Here is an 18,834-nt window from a genome sequence, read left to right on the forward strand (position 1 = left end):
GGAACTCCCCCCCCGCCCCATGCTGCAGCTTCCATTGCAGTTTCCAGTGGGAACTCTCTCGGAGCATCATCCACTCTGATTTTTCTTGTGTTTCAGTTCCGCACGTTCGATCCCTGCAAGCAACTGTGGTGCAGCCACCCCGAGAACCCCTATTTCTGCAAAACAAAGAAAGGGCCTCCGCTGGACGGGACCATGTGTGCTCCAGGAAAGGTGAGAGCGGGTGCCCTGGGTACCCAGCTGTGCACGTGTGTTTGTGTGCAGCTGTCCTTAAAATCAAGAGGAAAAAGAGAAGAACCTGTCTTGAGGACCTGGAGTTTGCCAAGATGTGGGGCAATCTCATGAGTGCAAGTGAGGAGCCGAGGGGAGAACACAGGAGTGAGGGCTGGTGTGTCCTGCCTGGCCACTCTGTGACCATCAAACCCCCTCCTCGGGCAATTCTTCTTGGCAAGTCTTCATGGTAAAATCAAAAAATGGGGAAATTTCTACTCTGCTGTGACTTTTTTGATGTCACGGGGTTGTACTTGTATCCCAGTGCGGGAATGCAGAGAGCACTGAGGTCCTGGAGATGACAGCCAAGCTAAGGCCGCTGTAGCCTCCCAGGGGGAAAGGATGGATGTGGGAGGTGAGTGCCAGCTAGGGAGAACCAACGTGACGGCCAAGAGGGACTATGAGGGGAGAAGGGCAGATTTGTGGAGGTGGATTTGCTGGCTTGATGATAGTCAAGGGAGGCACGAGGAGCTGTGGAGGGGATGGTGTGATGTGGCAAAGGCTCAGACAGCTCTGACCACTCAGCCACCACGCTGGACCTGCTCCAAACCTCAGTTATCCTCTGTGGAGATCACGCTGTGCTCACAGTGGATCTGAACTCCAAGTCCTTTGAAGTCTGCTGAAAAAAATCTGGCTTCCCTGGGCTTTGGATGCAGTGACTGAGGGGGAGAGGAAGATGTCGCTACTTGGAAAGATTTTTTTTATAACCCAATGGATGACATCATTTATGCGATAAATGAACCGTATTAGCAGCTGCTGTTATGGTTTGGAATGTCTTTTTTATGAAAACGTTATGTTAAATTAATCCCCCAGCAAGTCACGCTCTAAATAAACCACTCCTTTCTGGTTTTCTCTTCTTTAAATTACTCCTGTTGTAACAGCTTTGTTTCTTATTGTAAAAAATTATATATATATTATATATTTTAAACTACAGTCCAAAATCTTAGACAGTTCATTTGGATTCACTTTTGTGTATCTTGATTTTTGCATTAACAATATTCATGAACCCACCTTGAAAAATACAGTTATATCCATTTTGTTGCATCACCCTCTTCCCCGTGCCACTCATTCATATTAGTATGTGAACAGAAATGAGGAGAAAAAGGGGAATTTGTAACCCTACAGTTAAGGATCTGTCAGTGCTTCCATTATAAACAGTTTGTCAGGATATTATGCAACTCAGCTGTAAAAATTTTCTTTGGACTGGAACTTGGGATCCAAGGCTTCAGTAAGCTGTGCAGACAGCCAGGCTTTTGAGCTCAGCAGAGATGCAAGAGAGTATGTGCACATTCTGAAGCTGCAGTAGATGATAGGACTATGACTGTTTTATTCTCAGGGGAGCTGTCCCAGTTTTTTTGATAAATAAGCTTGCTGCCACCTTCCAGAAGAACCTGAGAAAACGTTGTAAAATGAAAATCATTTTGTTAGATAAGGCTCAGCAGTCTGAGCTAAATGTTTGATTTTTTTAAATAGCATGAGCTATGAAGGTTATACAGCTGACTTTGTGCATCTGAGCCCAACATCTGACCAGTGTATTTATTAGTTGTTGGGGTTTTTAATACAAGCACATCCGATCAATGCTTTTTCATCTGCTCCTTTCCCTTTCATCCCTGCCCTTGTTTTTGCCTTCCCCTGTTCACTCTCTGCACCGATTTGGACAATACCAGAGGCTCTTATGTGAAAGCACAGGGACGTAAAATGCATTTATTCCCCAAAGCTGGGACTCAGTTGCAGTGGGGCAGCCTCCTTTCAGGTACATCTCCCTTGATACCTCATCAGCACATGAGGAAGAGGAAAATAATTTCAAGCTTGATCCACTATTTTCTTTGGAATAACACCAGAAAAGCACAGAAACATAAGCAATTAAAGATGTTGATTCAAAAAAGATCCATTTGTTTCCCACTTTAGAGACTTGCAGTTTTCATGATTTCATACCACTAATTCCCAGGGCCTATTTTAAGCTCAAACCAATCACAACACTGCTGATGTGTCAAAGAAACATCCTGGCTTTGCTGCAGCTGAGGGGACCCGATGCCAGAAATGAAAGTGGTGCAGGGGAGGCGAACACGGCACACGGTGGGTGGATGTTCTCACCTAAGGGTGGTGTTCAGATAACTGATAACTGCTCCCAAACTTAGCAGATGCTATTGAGGAGAAGCCAGTCCAGCTGCCTCCTTCCTAACTGATGATCAAGGGGCAAGAACACCCACTTGGGAGACATGAGATCGTAGCACATTTTTGGCAGGCAGGATGATAAGGGTCGTGCCTCTGCACACCCAGGCTGTGAACTAGACCCAGGCACTGACCCTTAGAAAGGGAAGATTAGACTTCCTAATGCTGTCTATATGTGTGTATATATGCATACCTATAAGTGTTTGTACTTAAGTAAATATATGTAAATGTATGTAAGCTCTTCTGTGCATGTGGTTATTTAAAACAAGGTGCCAAAGGAGTGAGGTTCTGCCATTTCAAAACCTTTTTAATAAGTCTCCTTGTGCGAATGGAGATATCAAACAACCATTACATTAATTGGCAGCAAATTAATAATTTGCTGGGCTTAAAGATAAAAAAAATCAAATATTCTCTTCGAGCTTCCCAACCAGAGAAGAAAACTACTATTTTGACAGTATCCTAAAGGAAGCAATATTTTATATTGCTCCCAGCTTGTTTTTTTTAAACTAGATTGAGTTTTCAATAGCAAAAGGGAAGATTCTGTCAATTTTGTGAAGCTTTGATGATGCAATAACTTGCAACGGTCACATCAACTTCCATGAAATGACTCCTGTGTGTAAAGTTAAGTCAGTCTTCATGTGGAGTCAAAGACACTCCATAAATTGCTATAGTAAACCATGCAGACAAGACATAACTGTGCAAAACTTAAGTCTGCCCAGCATTCTGTAGATTGAAAGAAAACATATGCTTTCAGCTGATAAATTTATTTACTTGTATACAGTTCTGTCGGCTTCACCATTAGCCTCAGGCTTCTGAATCCAGGCAACCTTAAGTAATATATCATCAGTTTTTGTTAGTCCATTTTAAAAAAAATATTACTCTTCTGGGGAGACATTTATGCTGGCTGAAGTAGCAAACTGCTCTCCACAGGGTAGAAATCAAACCCAGAGTCATTCATGCAAGGAGATCCATCTGCTTGCTGCAGTGACTAACACCAAGGTTTGCACCACCTGAGCCTCCTTTTATTTCCTTTTCTTGGAGAGAGGTAAGAGCCTGGTACCTGACCCTGCAGACCAAGCTGAAGTTGCTCTTGGATTTGGCTCATGTGCCAAGGTTCCAGCACAAACCTAGCAGGTCTTCTCTTTGCTTGCACTGTGCTAATGAGACGATCCGAGTCAAACTTGGAATGATTTTTTTTTTACTCTGTCAGGAAAGGAAGGGAACGATTAAATGTTGAAATAAATAGGTATTATTGAGAAGAAAAATGGACCAAGAAAAAAGGTTTCTGAAAACACTAATGTGTACTCAAAGCAATCCAGATAATTTCCCGCTGAGGAAGGCTGACCTCAGCTTCTCTCGGAGACAGGAGACAGATGGGTGAGTGTGAGTGGTGTTAGTCACCACAGAAACAGGGAGAATACTTGATTCTCCACTGAAGAAACTTTTACTGGCTCAGAGAAGTCCTTAGTGTTGGAGCTTTCAGTTCATCCCTTGCAACTAATTATTCTCGGCAGATGGAGCAGAGCGGGCCAGCCTGCGTGTGTTGGGGAATACAAATAAATAAGTAACTCTCTCCTCAGAGGATCTCAGCAGAGTGGGGAGAGCTGAGGGCCACCAGCCATGGTGCAGCACCAGAGGCTACCTTGCAGATAACTGGGGTGTCAAGTGAGGAGATAGGAGAACTGCCTGTTGCTGCCCAATATAAAACAGTCAGAGATACCCACACAAGATCTTCAAGTCTTTTCTTGGAAAATTGACTTGCGGATGTGCTAAGCCCACAGGAACACACTGGCTCTTTTTTTGGCGTCCAAAGCAGTTGTTTCAAAGAACTGCTGAAAACAGCAGTGGAATGTTTTACTGCAAGAAATTTAAGCTTCCTCTCCTGGAAATTGCACTTGTTTTGGACTGTCCTGTTTGCCAGAAAAATAGACGAGACTGCAAGAAGTCATCTTGTCTTCCACTAAGAAAACTATTTATATTTATATTTTTTTATTAAAAAAATAATATTGCTTTAATATGCTTCACTCTTTCAGTGAAACCCCCTGTTTATGAAGGGAATAGTGCTTGAAATTGGCTCCTTTCCACCTCATTATGTATTTAATGTAGTAGCAATAGGAAGGGTTGGCTTTAACTTCCTTTATTACACCGCAGGTTTCTCCATCTCTGCGTTTACCTTCTCATCAATTTCTTGCAAGGGTCTGCACAGAGCAAGGTTCATTTGTGAATCATTTGGTTTTCTGTAGGCTCCTTTCTTTTAATCCACAAAAAAAAAGGCAGAGCAGGGGATGACTCATTTTACACAAATGCTTCTCTCCTAATAGCTCTGCCTCAGCTTCCTGACAATCAGCATCTGACCAACTTCTCCAGTAAAAACCAGTGCTGCTCTTTCCTTTACGCAGCAAAGTCAGTAACACTTTTCCACGTTTGCCTTCCAGTTCAGGGACCAGTCCCAATCTCAGATAGGGGGTTTATTGGTGGTGGTTGTAAATTCACATCCCGCTGTTCTTGGCTAAAATAGGGAAAAGAGATTGGGAAACTCAGTGGCTCCTCCATGAGTCCAAGCACTGGATTCTGGATCATCATATAATTCATGTAGGCTATATGGTTCTTGAAATGGATTTGGTGACTGCTGTGGAACTTACACCGTGATAAGGGGATGTGTCAGCAAGCACAGATCAGGAGCTGTCACTTCACATCTGCTTCCAAGCCCAGCTGAAACTTGTATTGACAAGCTGATGCACTGCCAGCTTCCCCCACATCTCAGAATGGTCCCATGGCTTCACAGGGCCCCATGACTCAAACTGTTCATTCAAACAAACCTCTCTAAAGCCATAAGTAAACAGTCCCTGAAGGGTACAGTTCTAAGCTTCAAAACCAAAAAAAGCAAAGGACATATTAGCATTTTGCATTTCTTTCATGCTTTGCTGAATTATCTCTTGTTCTGTCAAACAGCTAAGAAAAATCTGCCCATTACAGCTCTGGAGCAGGATTGGTGTAATTGGCTTTGTGGTAACTTATCTATTTCATAGGTTTTGACTTTGAATATCTGAAGATATGGGAAAGAAAAAAAAAGTGGAAATCTAATTTCTACTATCTCTTCTACTCCTTGTCCAACCAAATCAGCACCAAAATAAATTGCATGAATAAAGAGCCAGTCACTGAGCAGATTAGCGAATCAGTAAGCTGTGCCTTGTCACCATTTTACTAATGATTCTCTCTTTAAATTCAGCATTATTAATGACTATCCATCACTTTTAAATTTGCCTTCCAGATCACTAATCGCTCTATGCTGAAGAACGCTCTCCTGTTATACATCTTCTGATTTTGTTTTTGCTGGCAGCCTGCATTTAGCCATATGCTTGGCTTGTGCAGCCTGCCAAATTCCTGCGTTCCAGGGCTTGTTAAGCTGTGTAAAATGTTGTTGTTGACTTGAATGTTAAGGAAAGTAAGTGACTGATTTCACTTGTTGTTGCAGCCATCTGTGCTCCTGAGCCAGAGCTCTCATCCCGACAGTAACTGCTAACGCAGACAAACTGCGACAGTCTCATGCAAAGTTGTTTCTTGGGCTGGAATATATTTTCCAGCACCCACACTTCATCAGTAAACTTTTATGAAAGCAGAAATAGTACTAGAAAGGGCCAGAACCTGTGATCCTTGAGAAGAATTCTCTCTGACTTCAGCTGAGAAAAAATTCCTTGATTAGGGACGGGAGAAATTGGTGGAAAGGCACTGGCGGGTTTCTTTAATGGAGGAGACAGTAGTGATCAGTACTGGAGCTATAAAGGCTCTTGAAAAAATGCATACATACCTTATAGGTTTGGGGAATGTAGCAAATTCTGCTTCAACTGCTGTAGAATGAGTGTATTAAAAACCAGGTAAAAGGAAGTGTGGTAGGGTGTGATGGACTGTGCGGCACTGGGGCTGTCCAGGGCTGCTCCCTAAGGAATGCTTCCAATATTTTGCCCAGGTTTACTATGAGATCCCCAGGGAGATCACAACAGTTTTTTATTTAATAGCACTAATGTCTAAAATGTGAGCTGGCTTTAATTTCGTGCCACTTCACTGATGACATTTATTGTAGGAATATGTACATGGAGTTGGGAGTGGCAGGGCAGGATGGTGCCATGGCCAGAGCTCTTGCCGGTGCTGCCTGGAGAGGCTGCATACAATGGCAGAGGCAGAATGTTACAGATTTGGGATTCTGCCATTTCCCTTCAATGAATCTGCATTAGTTCTGTTGAAATTCCCACTGCAGGCAGGTGATGAGGGAATGTAACACTAAGAGCAGTTTAATGCAATTGCTAAGGCTTGAATCCTGCACACACATATGTGCATACTGGACATGGAAGTTTATAAAACCTGAATGAGTTTGGGATCATGGGCATGATCCAATAGTGAGTCTTTGTGCTGGAAAGATGAAAAAAAATCCAGAGTTTTGCCTAAAATTAAATCAGTGGTACCACAGCTCCTCTTATAATTTAATCGTCTAATCGTTTTGACGTCTGATTTTCTCTTTCAGCACTGCTTTAAAGGTCACTGCATCTGGCTCACACCAGACATCCTGAAGCAGGATGGACACTGGGGGGCATGGAGTAAGTTTGGCTCTTGTTCTCGCACCTGTGGCACCGGGGTGAAGTACAGGACACGGCAGTGTGACAACCCGCAGTAAGTGCACACCCCCCCCGTGCCTTCCTGATGTGCAGTGACTGAGTGGTGACAATCCTTGCTACATTAGCAGTGCAGTAAAGGGTGTTGAGTGGTGCTTGTTAAATCTGACCTATAGTATATCATCAGAAGTTCTACTTTTGGCCCTTAGCAAGCCATGAATCATCTTTATTTCTCAGTTTATCCGTCCTTTACACAGTTCTGCAGTTACAGGGATCTTGAAAGCGCTAATACACTACTGTGTAAAACACAAGTAAAAGTTTAGGGCCCTATATATGTCTTGTTTCAATATGTGAGCATGAAATGATGGCAAGGATTTGCTGGATTTTTTTTTAAAACCTTTTAAAAAAGTTTTCTTTAATCCACTTTTTAGGATATTTCAACAAGAAGGTCTTAAAATATTTTCAAACGGGTTTCGTTCCAAGTTGGAACAAAGTTCCGGAGATCAGAACCTTCTCCAAAGTTAATTTTAGGAATTTTGAACGGTTTTGCTTCAATAACTTACATATGGGTCATCTAGATAATGTAGAATGATTCAATTTCAGTAATACTGCATGTAAAGTATATTGAATAAAGATTGGTATATACAAATAATATGATATGTATAATTATTGCTATCTTAGTGTGGTATCATAAAATGGCAAGCTCCTAACAGCAAGAACTGAAACAATTGTCAGAATTAAATTATTTTACCAGACAGAATATTTTAACATTGAATTTCTCAGTTTGTGTTGATAAAGCAATTGAACTTGTCTAGTGTTAAAAATCATCTTATCATTGACTTTTTAAAACAAATCAAGTTTATTGATGCAGCATTTTCCAATGGAAATTGTTCTGTTAAGAAAAAATTTGGCAGTTCTCATTTCAGCCTTTATTACATTGGCAACACGAAAGTGACCTTTATAACTGCGGGCACAGATTTAGTTGTAAAATCTATTTTCATGTAGGAAAAGCCCAATGCACTATTGAAAGTGTTTTCTGTGTTTTCTGGAAGAGGGTGCAAACCCAGCTGCAGGCTCTGAGCTCTGCTGGATCTGAGTGACCCGGGGCACATCTGCCTGGGGACACAGCACCCAGCTGGGCTGTGCTGGGTGTGCTGCTGGCTTAGGGGTGAATGTGGATGACTTGCTTCATCTGCTTGTGCTTCCCTTTCCTGGCTACACCAAGAAAATGGCTTTTCTTGCCGTTATCAAGTGGTTTGAGCCTCTGCTTGCAGAAATTGTTTTTTAAGAGCTAAATGGGTTTGGAAAGGAAATATATTTTTTCCATATCAGAAATAGAGCACTGGCTTCTCCAAGTGCCTACTGACACGACTGGGAATTAAACTGCTCCTCAGAAGATTTGATAGACACTCGATTCATGCATTAATGGCAAAACTAACAGTGGGTTTCTCTCCCCACCACAGTCCTGCCAACGGAGGCCGCACGTGTGTGGGGCCGAGCTACGAGTTCCAGCTGTGCAACACACAGGACTGTCCCAAGGACTTTGAGGATTTCAGGGAGGAGCAATGCAGGCAGTGGGATCCCTACTTTGAGTACCAGAACACGAAACACCACTGGCTCCCCTATGAACATGTTGATGGTGAGTAACCCCTTTTCCTATGAAAACTAAAATCAGCTGAAAATATGAATTAAAACTATACAGGGAGAGGTAAAACTTCTTCTAGGGAAATGATGCCTCTCAAATCTGTTATGAGTTGTTTGGAGGGAACAGTGAGTATCAGTGTATGTATGAGTGATACAATTCATACCATGTACTTGGATTTTCAGAAAACTTTGGACTCTGTTCTCCAATGAGAGCTCTTAAATTGAGTCATCATGGGACAAAAGGGAATGGTTTTGCATGGGAGGATGTGTTCCACAAAGATGGGTGCTGGCAGCATGGGTGCTGCTGGACATGGCAGTGAGCAGGGAAAGGGAACAAACCAGGCGACAAAATCTACTCAGGTTACAAAATTACTGAGGCTAATTAAACTAGGGCAGGGCACTGTGAGAGCTGCAGAAGGACCTTGTGACACAAAGTGACTGAAGGTGGCAAAAGAAGTTTGGTATTAATGAATTCTAGTATTGGATATGGGGGTAAAAATTGGTGTGTGTGTCTGTATGGGTCTATAGAGAAGGTGGGCTCTGAACAGAAAGGTTGGGAGTTGGGAATAGCTTTAGGAAAACATCAGTTCAGTGACTGTCAAGAGAGGGATGGAGAACACTGATCTGCCTCTGAGTACCTGCACGGTGTGTCTGCATTTTAAATATTTGGCTGGAGCAGCTCAGGTTGTGCCCATCTCACTGCTGCCCACGTTGCTAAAAAACCTACAGTTGAACTCAGAAAGGCCATAATAAATCAAACATAAACAATGATTTCTGGATGAGGAGAGTTTGGATAAACCAGGACCTCCCACCCTGAAAAAGCAAGGATTTAGATTAAAAAGATAGAGTTACAGATTTGTGAGTGGCACTAAGAGACTGAACACAGAATGATTATAATGTTCCCAAGCCTGGGAACATCAAATAAAATTATCAGGTGGCAGATTTAAAACAAATAAGAGGAAGTGCTTTTCCACACAGTATCTAATTACCCTGGAATTCACTGTCACAGGAACTTGCAGATGCCAGAAAGTTTTAAAAATGATTTAGAAAAATTCTTGACAGTTCTACAATCCATTAAGAGCTATTAAACACCAAGTTCCTGCCATGACTTCGGAAGTCCCCAACCTGCAGTTTAAAAGGAACTTGGAGAATATTCTGAGAAGAGTATCCAGTTTGTTCTTACATCTTCCTGCTCTGTTGGAGGCAGGTGCTGGGTTGGATGGGTGCTGGGTCTCAACCAGCATGGTCAGGCTGGTGTTCTGGCACCTCGGCAGAGATCACCTCTTAGGACAAAAATGTTCCTGTTAATGCCTCGGCTTAACTGTCAGTGGAAGTGCAGCTGGTTGATTTGGGCCATGAGGGATGTTGCTGTGCTACTGCCACGTCTGCTACTGCCAGAAAATACACTGAGAAGATGTTTTACCGAACAAAAAGGCGCAGGGCAATGAGTCTCAACTCGTTGAACATGTTTTTAAACTGTATGGCTTCACTTGAATGACAAGCCATGAGGGCAGGGTCAGCCTGGCAAGGGGCAGGTACTGGGCACCCACCCTGCCCTCAGCCCAGCACTCATTGCTGGGAGGGGAAGGGTCACTTTGGGTGAATCATTTTGCATTCCAGTGAGAGGATACTTTGCCAGAAATTAATAGCGAATTCCTTGCAATTATTTTGCCTGACTTTCTTCCCAAACAGTTCTCAGGGCTCCCTCATTCTTTTCATGCCATTTTGGTCAGTTTGGGATTTTCAAAGGCACAGACACAGCCTCACAGCTTAATTTCATGGAATAGCTTTGCTGGCACAGGGTGAGGGGATGAACGCTGTGGCCTGCAGGACCTTTGCTTCTGCTTTGGGCTTTGGAGCAGTCTGCTGCAAAGACCACTGAAGCTAATCAGATTTTTTTTCTATTAGATTCAATGGCTTCTGGGTCAGAAATCAGCTCATTGATGTCTGAGCACTGATCCATGGGCACCGCTGGTTTCCCATACATCTGTGGTATGACTGCAGACACCTTGAGAGTTACATTTACCTGTACAGGGTTATTAAAGGGAACAGCTTTTGTGTGAAAGCAAGGCCAGAGGGTGGCTTACGCTTGAACTCCAATCTATTTAAAACTCCCTTTTGTAAAGATAAGGCATATCAGTGACATACTTTGTGCAGTCGTGGCTCAGAAGTGACATAAATCCATACATTTCACACACAGCTCAGCTGGACGTGTCTGCCACATTGTGTATGGGACAGGAACAGAGAGGAGCACCTCATGCTGCGGGCAGAGAAAAGCTGCCGAGCCGGGATGCACCCCAGTGTGTGCTTGAGCATCCCAATGCCCCGTTGTGCCATGGCCTGTCTCCTGCTCCAAGCCCTCTGAGCACCCCATCTCCTCACCCCTGCTGTGCTCACAGACCCCTGTGTCGTGCATCTGCCAGGGCAGCAGAGTGTGACATTGGCTATTAGCTCCCAGCCTCAATTAAATGAGCAGGAAGCTCATGGGGAGCAGGGAATGGACAGGCACACATCACATCCGTGCTCCTGCACCTCTACCATGCCCAACGCCAGTGAATAGGAAGAAAACAATTCTTTGCAATTAACAGGGTCCAATTTAACAGCACTTGCACATTTATTGTTCCCATGGAGCAGTGGGAACAGAACCATCTCTAAAATAGAGCCCTTGTACAGAGCTGTTGGCACCCAGTCAGACCTGTTGATATTTTCACTGAATCGCGTGCAGTGAATGCGTGGTATGTATGGGGTGGGGGTGGGAACATACCCAGGGGGGTGGTGTGAACACATCTATGTCTTGTGCATAATTTAATATTTCTAATATATGCAAACACATTAGGTCTGCCATCATTATGATCTTAATAGTTTCCTATTAAGGCTTTGCACAAAAAATGTAAAGTACCTGTTTCAATAGACTAGACCCTACACTCTTAGCGTGACATCTCTGCATTATTTGGGAGCAGTAACAAAGGTCTCTGATGTACCAATACCCAGTGGCCTTGAGGACATCAACAGCAATAACAAGGACTTTATAAAAAGAGGGCAGAGGCCATGGAACTGTATGGGGGAAGAACGCAAAGGGCCTGTGAAGATTTATATCAATTGAACTGCTATAATGGAAGGGTCATTATTGTTTTAAATGGTGGGAAAAATGTCCCAACTTTTAATCATGTTAAAATAGCAGAATCTCTATTTGTTTCATCTAACAGAAAGACCATCTGCTCTTCAGTGCCAAAGAAAGCACAGAATCCTATTATTGGGCTGGGGACAGCAAGAGAAATGGATAAAATGAAATACACTAGCGGAATAAAACTTTATTTAGCCACTGACTAGCCATTTTCAGCTTTGTTTTTTGTTCTCAGCTCTTTGGAACAGATTAGAGAAAACACCACTTGTCTGGCTGTTTGTGCATGTGTTAGCAGTAAAAGATTAGTTTTTTTTCTGATTCTTTTTTGACATCTCATCTTGTTTAATGGTTTAAATTATCATAAATACAAGTACAACCATGAGGAAAAATTAACTTCATGACTAGGAGGAAATGCTATGGCCCAGCTGTCTCTGAAGAAATTTTGGATGCCAGGTTCACTCAGTGTCAAACAACTGCTTTTAATGGCAAAGTTGGTTTGGCTTTTTTTTCAGATTTAGGTGCAGTGCAGGAGAAACTTGCATCTCTCACAGGTAGTCGTGCGGCAGACTGAGGAATCCTCGGCCAGACTGGATCATCTTTGAAGGATTAAATAGATCCCTCCATGGAAGTCAATGATCTGCTGTTTTTAAGTCTGTCTCCTAATGGTAACACACAGGTGCTTTAGGATTCAGCAGTTTCCAAATGATCACAGAGCCTTTGAAAGGGGACAAGCATCGATGATTCATGGGGTACCACACTGCGTGTGCAAGGAGGAAGAGAGAGCCAACACTACTGAAAGTGCTGTTCATAATGTCAGCTATTAAACTGTGGGAGATGAACACTCACAATTTGGGTCATTTTATTTTTCAGCTAAGGAGAGGTGCCACCTGTATTGCGAATCAAAGGAGACAGGGGACGTGGTGTACATGAAAAGGATGGTACACGATGGGACCCGCTGCTCCTACAAGGATGCTTACAGCATCTGTGTGAGGGGAGACTGCTTGGTGAGTGTTTGATGGCTCCTTTCAGAGCTCAGTATTGTGACAACAATTAAAACGGGCCTTGAGTGCTTCTCTCCAAGAATGGCCAAGTATAATAACGCTTCAGGCAATAAGGAGATTTCATTAGGATTATTGTCACAATATTATGTGTGATATTCACAGTTGCCATGCCTGTGACTCAGTTCCAAAAGCACCTACCTACACAAGTAATATTTCACGCAGTATTTTGAGATGAACTATTACAATTAGCTTTCAAGGGAAGCTTTTCCTGCTGAGGTTTAGTGGGGGTGGAATGTACAGTGAAATAGGAACATGCAGCAGCTTTCAAGGAAAGTAGTGTTAGGACGTGGCTGATGTGCATTCTCTCTGTATTTGATCATGCTATTTTTAAAAAATCAATGACAGTTCCTCTAAGTCAGGATCTGCTGCAGGTCATCTTTCAATGGAATTAGAGTCTCTGACTATCAAAGCACTGGGGGAGGTTCTTATCCTCGTATAGATGCATTGATCCTCCTGGAATTTAAGCAGCTGCCTGAAGATAAGCTGAGGCTTAAGAGCTTTTCCTCAACTGTTCCTTCAGTAAGAGGACCACTGTGAAGCATAATGTGAAAATATAATCACCCAATTGACAGCTCTTATAGGAACTGGAAATATTAAAATCTGGTTAGGTGTTGATCTTGCAGGAAAATACTACAAAGTGTACTGCTTTACTGATGCAGAAGTCTGGGGTTTGATATTTGAAGTGAAGGCTCATTTGAAGAGTGGATAAATAAGAATGACTTTTTTTCTCTTTTGTGCACAGAAAGTTGGGTGTGACAGGGTCATAGGTTCCACGAAGCAGGAAGATAAGTGTGGTGTTTGTGGAGGAGATAATACCCACTGCAAAGTGGTGAAAAGAACATTTTCAAGAGTACCAAAGAAACAAGGTCAGTGCATTCAGTGTGGTTTGTCCTGGGGAATTCAGGGTATTTTTGCTTAATCTCTTCTGTTTCATGGAAAGTACCAGGAAAATTACGAATTGTTTGCAGCACCATCAATTCCAATAAACAATATGGTCTTACTTCCAGATGTGTCTAGAATTTGAAAATAAGGCTTCTGTCCAGTGATCAGTTAAAGCTGTGGGAGCCTGTGCATGCACAAACAAGGGCTTCCCTGCTCCTTGTTGGAGAGCTGTGGACTTACTCGAGCTGCTGATGTCACCCACCTGCTCAGTCCAAGTCACTGGAGTGCTGCAATAATATGTCATCATCACTCACTATCAGACAGCAGATTCCCTGGTATCTGGGGGTGCATAAGGCACTCAAAGCACATCTTAGTCTGAAGCAAAGTCTGTTGATGGCATTTAAAGGCATCTTTCTTCTGCCCCAAAGCCCTTTGTCCCTGTTATGTTCCATTATCTGGCGCAGAAATAGGGGTGGGAATGATGCTGGATTAGCTTGTTGTAATACACCCTGCTTTCAGAAAATAAGATTTATTTAAAAACCTAAGACAGACCCTTCCTGTTTGTGGCATACTAACCCATTACTATATTTTCAAATACTGCAATATAGGACACATTAAGATGTTTGAAATTCCTGCTGGTGCAAGACATTTACTTATACAGGAAACAGATGCCACCACTCATAATCTTGGTAAGTAACAAGTAGGAAAATTTTCAGTCAGAATAATTTTTTTCTACTGTTTATTTTTGTCTTTGGAACCTTACAATGTGTTTTTTCATTTGTTTACCCATTATCCTCCCACACCACGGACCTTCTTTAAGTATGTTAAATTAGGAAACTTGTTTGGCAACTTGATTTCCCTGTGCTGTATTCCCTGGTGTCCCAGATCTCTGTGTTGGGATGTGCATGTGTGAAAGCTGCTAGAAGAGCCATTAAATTATTTCATGGGGTGCAATGCATTATCCTATGGAGTTGGAGCTAGATGATCTTTAAGGTCCCTTTCAAACCAAACCATTCTATGATTCCATGGTCTTTGTGTGCATCTCTCACAATGTGCTACCCATCTTCAGTCTGTCCCAGCTATATCCATATCCATTCCAGATTCTGCCCCATTGCTAACAGTATTGACATGAGGTTGCCAAATCAATGCAGCAGCTTAGGAGGTAATTGAAATCTGCTCCTCCCCTGCCCTGTAATCAATGGGAAGCAGTGTCTAGTAGGCTGCCACTAATTGGAAGTAGATTCACAGCGAATGGTCTGCTAATTGTATCGTGAGTCATCCCAACTTCTCACCAGTGAATGCTTCCCTTGCTGCAAGTTCAGACAAAGTTCTGTCGGTGTGGGGTAAGTGCTATGCAGGGACATGAACAGCTCGCTCGCTGCTGAGGCCAGGGCTGAGGGAGCAGGATGCTCAGATGGCTGCTTGAGAGAAAATGGAGTTAAAATCTGGTGTTAAATAACAAACAGTCCCTGCTTCTGCTAACGAGAAGGGCAAATTTTCCATCTCAGCTGAAAACCTGTCCTAATACAAAGGTGGCTGAAGTCTCTCCAGGTGAAGGATGGAGCACTGATGGGATCTGGAGCAGAGGAACCAGGCGCTGTGTGCAGTGCCAGGCGCCTGCAAAGCAGCAGGAGCTTAACAGGGCTGTGTCTGTGTCAGGACTGGATCTGAGCAGGAGAATTAATACTGTTTCTAAGTGTCTCTCTCTTGCTGTGGGGACCTGCTGGGGGTTAGCCCAGTAGCCTTTCTCTGATGGAGCAGTAACAGCCCCCTGAGCTGCCTTACAACATGTGAAAGAGCTGAATAGCCCTGGGACCCCCACCAGCTCTCAAATTGGCTCGGATTTGGCCAGTGGATTTAGAAGTTGTTAGCTGGGAGCAGGCAGCTGGACCCCCGTGGTGCAGCCGCGCTGGCCTCATTTCTCTGGCAAGGCAGGCAATGAAAAAGGGAAAAAAAAGGACAATTGATGTTTCTGGAGCTGAGCAGAAAAGCATTGGCAGTTCAATGAGACACCTGAAAAAGTCGTTCCAAACCTGTGAGAGAACAGAGGAAAATTCAGACTGGCCTTTTCTCCTTCTTCCACTGGGACAGGAGCAGAACAAAACCGGAGATGAGAAGCAAACCTCTCGTATTCACTTCTCTTGTGTCGTTCCTAGCTATTAAAAACCGTGAGACGGGGAAATTCATTCTTAGTGAAGACAACTATGTGCCAGACTCTAAAGTATTTATTGACATGGGTGTGGAGTGGGAATATCGGAATGACGACGATAGAGAAACGGTGCAGACCATGGGACCGCTGCGTAATGGGATAGTTATTCTGGTAAGTCAAACGAAAACCATCTCCCACAGAACACAGTGTCAGGGTTACAGAGCCATAATGGGCTATCATATAATTTAGATTCCTCTTGTGAGTTACAAGAAGACATCTGCTTCAATTATAAGACAATAGAAGATATATTTTAATTCCTTTCTCCTAATTCATTGCTCTGTGCAAGAGTTGTTATAACTCAGCCTTAAGTGTTGAGCAACCAGCTCTCCTGATTATTTCCTGTGGACGGCCTAGCAATCAGCCACTGTGGAGAGACTCTGCAGCTCACTTATCACATCTGACATGAGAGCATGAGTTAAAAAAGGTCAAAGTGGTTCATGTCAGCTTGATCTCACAGCTCCTTCTCCCATCCATGTTCTGGAAATGTATCCTGCAAAGGCAGATGCAGGAGTCTTGTGCTTCCAGGCTCCCTTTGTCAGGGCACAGCCAGTTCCACAGTTCCCAAAACCACCCAACTATACTCTTTTTTCATTGCAAACCAGCAAATGATAGACTTAAAGGAGTAGGGATAAGTTGATTCAGAATCCCTCTGAAAACAGCTGTAATGTGTTGATCTACACCAGCTGAACTCCAAAGGAGGAATAAATATTGTTTCCAAAGAACCAATATTTTTCACTTTATTCTCATTGTGTTCTGTTTTCTTGCATTTGTCTTAGTGCAGTGTGATAACAAAAACTCTTTCTAAATAGTTTATATTTCTGTCAAGATTAAGTAACAAACTTTGCAGAACTCCCAGGCTTATCATAAGAATATTTGTGTTTTATCAGAAATATAACCAGTTTTCTTTGCTACTTTTGGTTATCTCTGCAGTTGAATTTGCTTTGTCTTTTAGTGGAACTATCCATTATCATTTTAGCACAAAATTTTCTTCCTTTGTGATGGGATATGGAAAAAATTTAGTATCGTGAAGCCAGTCCAATGCTGGCAAGAAAAATAAGTCTAAATCAACAACAGTCTTTCTTAATATGCAGTTTAGAAACTCTGTGTCATAAGGATATACTATTTCATCAGGGAAAAAAAAAATCTGTTGAGTGCAGCTGAAAGGTTTAAATCCCTCTGGGGATGTTTTTATATTTGAGCCATGATGGTCCCTATTTCATGTCATCTCACAGAGCTTCTGGTATCAGTTTTTTGTATCTTTTTTCCTTACCTCTGGTTTGCTTACTAGGTGATTCCTCACGGTGGTGCCAAGATATCTTTGACTTACAAGTACATGATCCATGAAGATTCCTTGAATGTAGATAACAATAATGTTTTGGAAGTGGACTCAGTGTCGTATGAATGGGCTTTGAAGAAATGGTCCCAGTGTTCAAAACCTTGTGGAGGAGGTAAAAACAAAACCCCAGACCACTTAAAACTGATTCATTGCCACAAGACCCTGGGGAGTCCAGGAGTGTAGGAGGGGTTTTATTTCAGTTACATAATAGATATGTAAACAGCAAATGGAGTTAAAATCTGACTTAAATGGTTTGGGGGCAGTTCTGGGTTGGCTCATTTCTGGTTTATGCTTATGAAACTGAAAAATTGGAAAAATGTCTAAGATTTGGATGAGAGTCTCCGAGCTGTGAAGGTGACAAACCTCAAGATGCCATGGGGCAGCCCTTTGTAAAAGCACATCCTGTGGTGAGGACCTTGCAATGTCAGACTCCTGCTTTCGGGGCCTGATGCGAACCCCGATGCTGTTCCCCAGGCTCGTGGTCAGGTTGCAGAGCTGGACTGTGGCTGGGCAGATGTGCAGAATGTTTTTGAAATGTTAAATCTTCTTGTTCATCTCATTAAAGCCTGTGGTAAAAAATAAAGGGGGTGAGCAACTCTGGGTGTTAAATTCGCATGAATACGTGTTGATTTGGTGCGGATTAGAGTTCCTTTGGTAGCTCCTACTGCGACCTTTGACAGCCTGTGTGCAGTTTGTTTGAAACGTGAGTCCTCTGTGAGATTTACCAGGACTGAGAATAAGAGGAGTGTCTTTCTCCAGGCTACCAGTTCACCAAGTACGGCTGCCGGAGGAAGACGGACCACAAGATGGTTCATCGGAGTTTCTGCGAGGTGATCCCGAAGCCCAAACCCATCCGCAGGGTGTGCAACCTCCAGGAGTGCTCCCAGCCCATGTAAGCATCCCTGCCCACAGCACTGCTCCCTGAGTGGGGGCAGGAGGCATCACACCCACCCAGCACCTGTGTATTCAGCTCATAGCAATACTGTTTCTGGGACTGCTGGTTCCTATTACTTATGACATCAGTTGGATTAGAAAAGAAGTGCTGCCTTGATCCAGACGTTTGTGTTCAGGCCATCTTGAGGTAGTACAAAATAGACACAAATTCAGCTGATTTTACACACTGTGAATTAACTGTGTCAGAACAAAGTGCTACAGAGTGCTACATAAGGAAACCGATGTCATCCAGACTCTCAAATCCAAATCTTCCTAAGGTTCATTTTTTTTGACATTTAAATGCATGAAAAATATTTGACCTGTTCAATTTCTCTGGCTGCCCTCATACAGCATGATATGCCTGTTATTACCTTTATCTTTGTTCTACATAGTCAAGTGTTATAAATATTTTAATGCACATTTTACAGGTGATTTTTTTGACTGGCAGAAGGTTATTCCTGCCACATGTAGGACTCATATATTCCTTGTGCTGCTACTGCAACAAGAAAGGAGTATGTTGATCCCAGCTTTTATCTCTGGGGACCAACTATAGATTCCAGGAATCACAGCAAATAAATAGAACATACCACACAATATTT

At 42.9% G+C, this 18,834-nt stretch overlaps 1 protein-coding gene across 1 annotated transcript in view; it reads left to right on the forward strand.

The window, feature by feature from the left end:
• The window catches only part of ADAMTS2 (ADAM metallopeptidase with thrombospondin type 1 motif 2), a 172,227-nt gene that overhangs the window by 144,390 nt on the left and 9,003 nt on the right, over positions 1-18,834 (forward strand). The window contains exons 10-18 of the mRNA XM_027682751.1: positions 97-210; positions 6,959-7,104; positions 8,510-8,685; positions 12,685-12,818; positions 13,618-13,741; positions 14,366-14,446; positions 15,914-16,077; positions 17,255-17,414; positions 18,062-18,194. Coding sequence (XP_027538552.1) covers positions 97-210; positions 6,959-7,104; positions 8,510-8,685; positions 12,685-12,818; positions 13,618-13,741; positions 14,366-14,446; positions 15,914-16,077; positions 17,255-17,414; positions 18,062-18,194 — 1,232 coding nt within the window. The remainder of the gene's footprint in view (positions 1-96; positions 211-6,958; positions 7,105-8,509; positions 8,686-12,684; positions 12,819-13,617; positions 13,742-14,365; positions 14,447-15,913; positions 16,078-17,254; positions 17,415-18,061; positions 18,195-18,834) is intronic.

Source organism: Neopelma chrysocephalum, unplaced genomic scaffold, assembly GCF_003984885.1.
Source record: "Neopelma chrysocephalum unplaced genomic scaffold, ASM398488v2 Primary Assembly neopelma1_63, whole genome shotgun sequence".
Taxonomy (NCBI): Eukaryota; Metazoa; Chordata; class Aves; order Passeriformes; family Pipridae; genus Neopelma; species Neopelma chrysocephalum.